The 10,776-nt window shown below is 45.0% G+C and overlaps 1 protein-coding gene; it reads right to left on the bottom strand.

Annotated features, from left to right (window-relative positions):
• Nucleotides 1-5,919: 5,919 nt before the first annotated feature.
• GSTUM_00004638001 (uncharacterized protein) lies at nt 5,920-6,594 on the bottom strand (the record flags this gene model as incomplete). XM_002836284.2 has 1 exon in its annotated part: nt 5,920-6,594. The coding sequence occupies one exon, from the start codon at nt 6,592-6,594 to the stop codon at nt 6,070-6,072; it is 525 nt and encodes a 174-aa protein (XP_002836330.1). The 3' UTR covers nt 5,920-6,069.
• Between the last annotated feature and the right edge of the window lie 4,182 nt (nt 6,595-10,776).

The raw sequence follows: 10,776 nt of genomic DNA, 5'->3' as shown, positions 1-10,776 counted from the left end.
CCTGACGCATACAAAAGTCCACTTTGTGATTGGATCAACCAACAACAAAGAAGAGGAGTCATCTACCGGGCAGAAGTCCCAGGTGCCGCTCCTATGTTCTTTCAACCCAAAGCAGATGGCAAAAGAATCTGCCCCTTGGTTGACCTCAAGCTACGGAATGAAAACACGGTTATGGACAGTTCCGCTATCCCAAACCAAACCGAGATCCTAAATGCAGTTGAACGGGCTAGATTCCGAAGTAAGATTGACCTAAGTGATGCCTACATCCAAACAAGGTTAGATCCAGAAAAGCGAACGCTACAACAGTTTCAAAACACCCTTCGGAAGTTTCATTAGCCGAGTTATGGTACAAGGTGATATGAATGTGCCCGCCACCTTTATGCGAATTATGGAAAACCTCCTGAGCGAATACCTCCACCATTTTGTTTGGGTCTACATTGATGATATTCTCATCTACTTGAACACCAAAATAGAACACGCCTACCATATAGGTTTGGTTTGTACCAAACTTAGGGAAGCTAAATTCTACACTAGCAAAAACAAATCAACCCTGTTTACTGATAAACTCGATATCCTAGGACATGTTATAGATGATAAAGGAATACATACAGCCCCTGGAAAAATAGCCTGTTTAACGGAATGGTCGACACCCCGAAATCAAAAGGAACTCATGCGATTCCTAGGACTAGTCAACTATATTTCCCAGTTCCTCCCACACCATACCACTGTGACAGCGCCACTCACAGACCTTACCGGCAATGCAGAATTTGTCTGGACCCACACTCATGACCAAGCCTTTACTAATATCAAGGAGTTGATTAAAAACGCCAACGTTATTCTACCTATCGACTATAGTAAATCAGAACCAATATGGCTAATTACTGATGTATCGGATGTTGGAGTTGGAGCATGGGTTGGGCAAGGGGCCTCCCATGAAATGGCAAGACCGGCGGCATTACACAGCACGAAGTTCACTAATTCACCCATGAACTATGGAACAACAGACAAGGAAGCCCTTGCTGTGATTGATGCTCTCACCGCTTTCAACCACATCCTGATGGGCAATACCTTCACTATTGTTACCGACCACCAACCCCTCACTAATCTTAAAACAGAAGGAATACCTGGAAGGAGAAGAAGAAGATGGATAGGTGAAATCAGCAAATACGATGCAAAAATCATCTATACCCCTGGAAGAATGAACTATTTAGCTGATGCTCTCTCCCGCCTATATGAGAATCAAGATCTCGCAGATCCTCCTTTTGTTCATGACCACACAAGACAAAGCGAGGACAGCCCTGACGACACCTCCTATGAACAAGAACCATTGATGGCTACTACCAGCTCTGCCACTCCCTCCAATCCTTTCTCTTACACCATGTACAGCGCTGCCGGAACGGAACGAAGAAAGAACATTGATGAAGAATGTCAAGCCAATTGCACGCTCCGCAGCACCCCTCCTCACGTGCTTGAACAAAGCAGACTCCACTGGTCCCACTGTTATCACGACACCTGCCCTTTTCACCAGACTAAGATTAAGCTCGGCAACAGATACCAGCGACCGTACTATATGCCTGCTGATGATTCCAAAAACACCAGCTTCAACACCGCAGAAGGGGCAGAAGAGATGATTGATGAAGATAAATCGACCCAACCTCCTCATACCCTTAATCCTGTTCCAACACGATACCAAGGTCTTGAAGAACTCGAACAAGCAGCAGCCTATGTGGATGCAATATCCTATTTACGCCCCCCACAGTCAGCTCTGCCATCCTCTCCTCCCATAATCGATTCACCACCACTATATGGTGGACCCTTATGAGTATACAACAATGAAACTATTGTCTCGGTCAGACCCTCTACTATTCTCGAGCGTCGCCGGCAACTCTATGAAACCTTTGAGGAGGAGGATGCCCCTATCAAACCAAAAAGAGGATCCCTGATTGAGGATCAACGGGATGTTAGATCAACCACAGAACAATTAACCTCCTCTTTTCGAAGCCAAATGATAGCAGGATATCGCCATGACCCAATCTACTTCAAAGTCATGGATCGCTCCAGGCATGGAGATCTTGCACTCTACAACATATCTAACTGAATGGTCTATACCAGCACCCCTTATGGTGAACATTGCCTATACATCCCGAAAGGCCATATGTTCAATGGAATGACTATTAGGGAATATGTCATCACCGAAATACACAACAAAGGATACCATAGTGCGGACCGCAACCTCCAATATGCCTCAGAATATGTTTACTGGCCGGAAATGCGAAAGGACTTCCGCGATTTTTTCAAGCAATGTGAACTATGCCAGGTAAATAAGGAGCGAACACAACTACCTGAAGGGAAAGCGCAGACCCTCCAACTACCATGTGAAATATTCGATTCCTACACCATCGATTTCACAGGGCCTTTCAACAAGTCGGCAGGATATGATACTATCTTGGTAGCTGTGGATCGATTCTCTGAATACACATGGCTCATACTAATGAAGGTTACCGATTCCTCCAAAGACACCTGGAATAACCTCCAATGATACCTGTTTACCCCCCATGGGTACCCCTTATCTATTGTCAGTGATGCTGATCCCTGCTTTACCACCAGATTCTGGAAGCAAACCTTGACCTCCCTCGGAATAAACCACATTATGGCTGCCCCTGGACACCATGAGACTAATGGCCAAGCAGAACAAAAAATCCGCGAAGTTAAGACCGGAATTAGGAACATGATCAATGAACGACAAACCAACTGGGAACCAGCCCTTGTTGAACTGGCTGCATATATCAATGCCGGATTTTCAGATACCTTGGAAATGTCACCATACTAGGCAGTCTTTGGCCGTCAATACCCCCTCCTACCTACAACACTATTTATGAACTCCTCAGTCCCTGCCTCTGATGACCATCTAAACCGCCATCAAGCAATTCGGAACGATGCCTTCCAAGCTGTTAAAGCTGCCCGATTCCGAAGCACCACTACTGCTCAGAAACGACGACGCAAACATGTCCCCATCCCACCAGGTGATATGCTCATGGTACATGGTAACATGTTTATTACCAATGTTGTACGCAGCAAGAAATTGCAACCCCGGTGGCGAGGACCCTTCAAAGTCTTATCTTTTGATGAGCATACAGAAAACTACACAGTCCAGATGGATGGACACATGTACCACCGCAATACCGCAGTCTTCCATGCCTCTGCTGTCAAGCGATTCCACCCAAATGACGACGCCAAGTTCCCTGGAAGAACCCACTCACGACCTGCACCTATCATCATCGACAAGAAAGATGAATGGGAAGTTGAAGAAATAAGAGATCACCGCCTTTGGCATGGAAATGATCAGTTCCTAGTCAAATGGAAAGGGTATCCAACGAGTGAAAACAGCTGGGAACCGCTAGAAGGACGAGAACACGCTATGGATATGGTAAATGATTGGTGGAAGGACAACATGCCAAACGAATCCCTCCCCCTAACGATCAATTACATCACCATGTGCTGGACACCCACGATGCCAGAAACTGAGTGATGGCATGCAGAACTCGAAGCTAGAGATGGATTTTGGGCACCATTCTTTGAATCGGAATTCGAAAGTAGCGATGATGAAAATCATGCTATGGAACAGGTTCTCGACAACCTTATCTGATCCCGAGCACCATCCGAATACCATAACGATGTCAAACTATGTGGAACTCAATGTGAGGCTGCGACAACAGATTGTTGGACTGTTGTTGAACTGCGATGTTATCTAACTTGAAGACTACTTCGAAGTCCTCTGGATAGACTACTGTCCTGATTGCGATCACGCTTGGGTTGATGTACCGCGCGAATCTGGTATTCGTGACTACTGTGATTTACCTTTCTTTGAGTCTAAATGTTTTCTTAGAATTTCTTCTTGCCCCTGGTGCAACACCTATGATGAAGAGTTTTTAGCGGAAACTGAAGCCTTTAGTTTCTCAGACTCCGCTTTTGATGATTTTTAGGACTTGTTTATTTAAACAGTTGTTTTGTTTTGGGGAATGTAACCGGTACGAGTACTCGGTTATTGGTTTGTTTTAAGTATCATTTGATACTTGGCTTTGTTTTATGTTTTGTTTTAAGTATCGCTTTGATACTTGGTTTGTTTTAAGTATCGTTTGATACTTGGCTTTGTTTTATGTTTTGTTTTAAGTATCGCTTTGATACTTGGTTTGTTTTAAGTATCGTTTGATACTTGGCTTTGTTTTATGTTTTGTTTTAAGTATCGCTTTGATACTTGGTTTGTTTTAAATATCGTTTGATACTTGGCTTTGTTTTATGTTTTGTTTTAAGTATCGCTTTGATACTTGGTTTGTTTTAAGTATCGTTTGATACTTGGCTTTGTTTTATGTTTTGTTTTAAGTATCGCTTTGATACTTGGTTTGTTTTAAGTATCGTTTGATACTTGGCTTTGTTTTATGTTTTGTTTTAAGTATCGCTTTGATACTTGGTTTGTTTTAAGTATCGTTTGATACTTGGCTTTGTTTTATGTTTTGTTTTAAGTATCGCTTTGATACTTGGTTTGTTTTAAGTATCGTTTGATACTTAGCTTTGTTTTATGTTTTGTTTTAAGTATCACTTTGATACTTGGTTTGTTTTAAGTATCGTTTGATACCTGGTTTTGTTTTATATTTTGTTTTAAGTATCTCTTTGATACTTAAGGAGTTTTACCAAAGTGTATCGATTGATACCTTTGATTAGTTTCATTCATGCTGGACATGAACAGATTTGTGTATTTAAAGACCGCCTGTTTCTACGATAGAAAAGGCAGACTTCGACAGACAGTATTTCAATATCCTTGGTTGAACAGTTACTTCTTTGTTCCCCAGTACACCCTCAAAGCCTCCTTTAGTTCTCAGCTCTCGCCTCCTCTCTGGAAGAGCAGGCCACCTGCCTACTATCGTATCTATTACCGATAACGTGATTAGTACCCTGCAAGCACGTTATATTTGCAGCAAAACAATGCATATGGTTGAGACAATAGATGTTACATGTGGGAATCAACACTACACTGACTATCCATTGCGACAATACAGCCACTATAAAGTTAACTGAAAATGCAGGCATATACAATCAAACAAAACATATCAATGTACAACATCACTATATAAGGGATTTAAGGGAAAATGGAGAAATTGAGGTAAAAAGAGTGGATATGGAGAACAACTTGGCAGATATCTGTACGAAAGAATTGGTTAGAGTATTATTTGAAAGTTTTCTGGTTAGGTTAGAAATGGACCTGTAGGGGAAGTGTTGGAATTTAGGTTATTTCTTTCCTATCTGATGATGGGGCTGTGTTGGCCATGTAACACAGCCACATGACTGAGTATATATGCTATTGTATTCTAGCATCTTCTAGAGATTTCCTTGGTATGGGGCAGTGCTCATATAACGATAAAGGGGTATAAAAAGGGCAGGTTCAGCCCTGTTCTTAGAAAGAGTGCACAAGCTTGTATTAATCTTTAAGTCTTCAGATTTTATTATGGTTATCATTGTTACTTTGTTACTTCGTTATCACAACAGTTAGTACAATAGATACAAATATTTTCACTATGTTACTCGGTTGACTAGTCGAGGGGAGGTAGTTGCTGATGACTGAATGCAGTAAACAACAATGATTTTTGTGTGATTAGCGTTGATTCTGTTTCCAGCCCGAGCTAGCTTTGGGACCGCACTAATCGCTCCCATCCTCTGCACACGAATGTATTCCCAACCCTACGAACGGGACGTACGAAAGCTTTGTGCTGGGTCGGTAAATACCGGCGGTCTCGGTATGAGCCTACCTGGTTCTGACCTCTGTCAGTGAAACATCTAGAATGTACCGGCACAGGTTCCGGAACTTGATCAATGCATTATTGCAGCTGTGTTCACGACTAAGTGTAGGAGACCCTTTGCACGTGATTTTGAGAGACCGAAAGAGAGCCAGGCTTGCATTCTGCACACGAAAGAGGGCTGGCTTTATTAACATGGAACCGGTACCCATCTTAATGGATAGGGTAACAGTTAATAGGCCGGATTATGAAAAGTAGGAAAATCCAAGCAAGAAAGAATTTATGATTTGACAATGGTCTTCTCCAAATTTTTCGCCACTTTTACTTGCTCTCCCGGCCCCCGCGTTTTATTGTAAACCGCCCAGCCAACAATTCCAACGACACTTCCGATTCCCGCACTCCCGGTAATACCCCTCCAGCCTAGGCCCTTCTTCACACCCCCCAACACCCCACCTACAAGTGCTCCCGAGGCACTCCATTCATCGATCCTGTTCTGAGGCTTATTCTCGAGCAGCCTCCATGATCTGTCTTGCCACTCGATCTCCTGCTTCCCGTACATCCTCGCCGAAAGCATTACCGCGGTAATGCCAGTGGTTACAACAACTCCAACACCCGAAGCCCGGACAATAGAGGCTACTAGTGGTAAACTGCGGGCGTGGGTGGAGAGCCCGTATCGAGCCCCGCCATAGAGAGCTCCGAAAACCGCCCCGAGGTTGGCCCCACGATGTAAGACATGTGTGGTGAGGATAGTGCGCGAGTAGGGCTGGTCTTCGGCATAGTCATGGCGAAGGAAGAATCGATCCATCTTTAGAGGTTTAGGCGAATCGTTATCGGTGGCCGATATTCGTGCGATGGGTTTGTTCTCAATCACGATAATTAACCCGGCCGACCCCAAGGTTGGTTTCTTAAACCATGATTCGTTGCGGCTGGAGTCGGGATGATTATTCCCCGCAAGCGGCGCGATGGACGAACTTTATTTGAGGAACCCTAACCCTGCCATATCGGAATGGTGCAACCGCCCTTCTTTTAGACCGTGCTCGGCGAATATGTGCGGTCATGGTGCCGAAAGTCGTGAGTAGTTTGTCACTCTACACCAAAAATGAGCAACTTTAATGACTTGCAGCACTATAAAGTTAATCAATGTGGTATTATCAGCTTCATAGCTGCCTAGGTTTTCGAGTAAAATCAGGTGATTGTTGCCCTCACGTGAGCATTAATAACCGAAGGTTTTTGTTCCATAGGATATTGCAAAGTACCTTTCCTACCGAAAACTGATATAAGTTCCATGTATCATATCAATTGCTCGACCCCAAATGCCCCTGATACCTTGCTTTCAAAGTTTATTGATAGGGCGCAATTTTTTTTATCGGAACAAATTCCATATGGCTCCACTTGAGTATTTTTATCAAAGCGATCAAGAAAGATATTTCGCGATGTATCATAAATTGCGGATTTCTGATGCAAAATACCCAACTACTCATGACTTTTGGTGCCCAGATTGCGCTCGGATGCGCCAGTAAAAGTCAGAAAACTATTTCTGTTAATCCCATATAATTCTGTGTAGAGATTAGGGTCACGTTTTCCGATTTTTATGGACTCAAGTACCGGCATAGTACTATTCAAGCGCTCCACGGCAGGGCGCCGGTATTCCCGGGCGACAAGAAAGCTTGTACCTTCAGCGCGTGACAGCTACCTAATCAATCAATATACTGACAGGACTTTGGCCATCACTTCCTCTACCGGTTTTCTCAGCCGGGAACCAACCCTACAAAGTGATTGGCGCTGGTATTACTTGTGTGTAATATCAGAAACCCAACCAAATTATGCCTGATTGCCAGCAAAAGTTGTATTATGATTATAAAGCAATTGAAACACATATACTTGCAGAGATTTACCCATCAAGCCCGGAGTTAAATTCCCAAGACATCTGATGTCACTATGTAGAGGAACTGGGCGAAATCACAGATATAGCACGGTGCAATAAATGACTGCTCTCCCCTTGAGCACGAGTACTCGAAAGCTTCGCAAGTGCGAAAAGTTTCAGTATTTAGCTGGGACGAATTGGCTACTAGGGACTGAGCAATGAGGCGAGGGGGGGGGGGTGTAGTGTGTTATATAGCCATCGGCGAGACTAGTAGCTTCGGATAGGTTGTTGGGGGGGGGGTCTTCCCGGATCCGGGGGGGTTGAGGGTGGTTTTTGCCTACTGTATTTTCTCGCTAAAATCTAGATAACCGGCTTCTAAAATTCTAAATTTTGTGGAATCCGAACCCCCGCAGTTTAGATTTAAAAGGTTCGGGTTTAAAAAATCATCTGACTTGCACTTGCTAGGTCCATGTGCTCACATTTGTTTCGCTACAATCACCATAGAAGCTTAGGAAGTCGCTCTTTCTGCGGGAGTTTCATAGTCTGTGGGATCGTTTTCGCAAGTAGAGAGGGGACAAGCTATGGTATACCTTGCTCCAAAGCGAGTGATAGGAGATGATAGACGATTGCTATGTCTCTGAATGTAGGCGATCACAAGGGGTTCGCTTCGGCAAGTGCCTTGAGACTGCCCACGAGTGGATTGCGCATGTGGCATACCACCGGGCTTGGGCGAAATCACAGATACTCTGCTGACGTGGTGAGAATTGCAATATTATGTGTTGAACTAAGCTGGAGGTATTCGGCAAAACGGATACCGGTAGAAGAAGGAAGACTCGAGTTTCAATAGTCTTGAAGTCTCTGCAAAATGAGCGCCTTTCGCGAGTGAGTGTTTATGACGGTCCAGTTTTGCCACGGTATGACCCGAAGAAACGATACCAGTGATTGACACCAACGCCTGTAGCGTGACTGAAGAGGGTAGTGCAGTTCTCCAAGGACACCCCAACCGAATACCGTATCCACGATTGAACCAACCCACCCCCCGCGGCTCCATCACAAAGACACCCTAATCCAGACATGGACAAATACCTTATATCCACCCACGATCAAAAGCCATCCCCACCCTCCCCGCTATTTCCTTGAACCATTTTTCAGGTAGCAGGCACAACGAACGGAAAGGGAAAAGAGAAGAAAAAAACCCCAATTACCCACTGTGCTGGTGGCATGGTAACCCCAGTAGTGGAGAGTTGTATTATCGGAAGAGCCGATAGAGCATATATACTACGAAGGCACGGGCTTATGTACGAGTGCGCGAGGGTTCGTTGAAAGTGTGTGAGCAAGGATGTCGAATGGCAAGCGTGTGCATATGCATGCTTGCATATGGGCATGCGTGTGTTGAAGGGTGTTTGGGGATAACCTCCTAGGTATCCAAGACACGCACTTCAAATCACCCGGGTACGGATGTAGTGGGAAGGCGGGTGCGGTATGGGTGGTCCGAGGGCGCATCTCTTCGCATCACTAATTTCAGTAAGGCAGGGTGATCTCTGCTTCTCCCTTGTCCGGTCTAAAATTGCTTTACTCGTACAGGTTGCTATAGCGCACACACAAGAAATACATCCTTAGCCATCCGTACCCTGTTCGTCTAATCACCAACGTCCGTACCTGGGTAAGCCGAACACAATATATATCTGACCCGATCGACACCCTTCAAGAAACAAGACCCCCGATCTACTGTCCGATCCCACTTTCTACTACGGGGGGTGGGGGTGGGGGGCATTTTGGCTTTCATAGAAAACTAGTCTTCTACCGGTATTGAAATGCTGTTCTAAATACTTTGCACAATTTAGTGTAGCCTGATGCTTTTGGGCTTAACCCCCCCCCCCCCCATGGCTACAGAAGCGTGCCAGTGTCTTTTCGTAAAGGTGATATGCGCCCTAAAGAGTGTCTTCCAGATTTCTTACCTCTATCTGCTCAATGCATGGCCGCTTGGGGCACTCTAACTGACTCGACTGCCTTTATCTTGAACCCCGTCTTTACGAAAAGGCAGTGTAGATGACAATGAAGAACTCGCTTGGTACTGTACAGTAGAAACCCTTTTTAGGAAAAGGTTGTTCCCTGTCCTTAGTTACAAATAAGGCGAATTAAAGTGAAATTCCCCAGATCATGTAATTTGGTATTGTATGGTGCGTCTTGTTATGATACCGTAGCTGATTCCTGGTTTTAGAATTGGTTTTTTTTTTCTTTCTATCGCATTCTAAATTGCTTTGAGGTGTGTGATTGGGGAGTATGGGTCGTATCATTCTTGAGGTATGGGGGCTTTAATTGTTTGTCTCTTTCATTCTACTTTCTTTTGGGGTGTTTTGTTTTGACCCCGCCTGTGAGAAAGGAGGCGGGGTGGGGGGTTAGGAGCTATATAATTCATTTCATTCCGTGAGTGCAGTTCAGATATCCTCATCACGAGATTCATCTTTTGTAAGATTTGGACGAAAACAGATTTCACAACCCGTTTCACTCCTGGGCACTCCGATAATACCTTCTACAGGCAGGGAATCGAGGACCTCACCAATGAGTTCCCAACCGCTAGTCTCTCGCACAAGTCTCGCGCAAACCTCGAGTAGATGGCCTTCGACGAAGCCACCCATGTCGACTTTCTAGAGAAGAGACATAGACGAGGATGCAGTGCCTGCCAAGCCGTGCGCCCCCGGTTTTGGAGCCAAGACCGTGGGGTAGTTTGCTACGGTTCACTTATCGTGGTATTCCGGTAGTGTGTTGAAGGGATACGGTACCTGACTGCCGCTGGCAGTATCGTGGCAATCAAGTTTCCGTTTCCCCAGCCTTTCGATGTGTATGATACCCGTCACCTTCAACGATGTGTTCTCGCCCGCAGAGAGGTTCATCACTCCTTGCCTGTCCGATAACTCTCCCCTCTCACCGTTAAGGCCTTCCCTACCCACCCTTTCTACGGTTTCCCCATTCTGGGATTAGACTATCAAGGCGGGATCTACGCTCAGCCTAACCACTTTGAGTGCATCGCTGTTACCGGGTTGATCTTGGTGACGGCTAGACTAACGACAACACCTTTGTCGTTGCTGTTCCCGTGGGTGCCATGGCAAGGTTCCCACAGAC

The sequence above is a fragment of the Tuber melanosporum genome, assembly GCF_000151645.1.
Source record: "Tuber melanosporum whole genome shotgun sequence assembly, scaffold_14, strain Mel28".
NCBI classification, from domain to species: domain Eukaryota; kingdom Fungi; phylum Ascomycota; class Pezizomycetes; order Pezizales; family Tuberaceae; genus Tuber; species Tuber melanosporum.
This window is presented reverse-complemented; position numbering and strand designations above follow the sequence as displayed.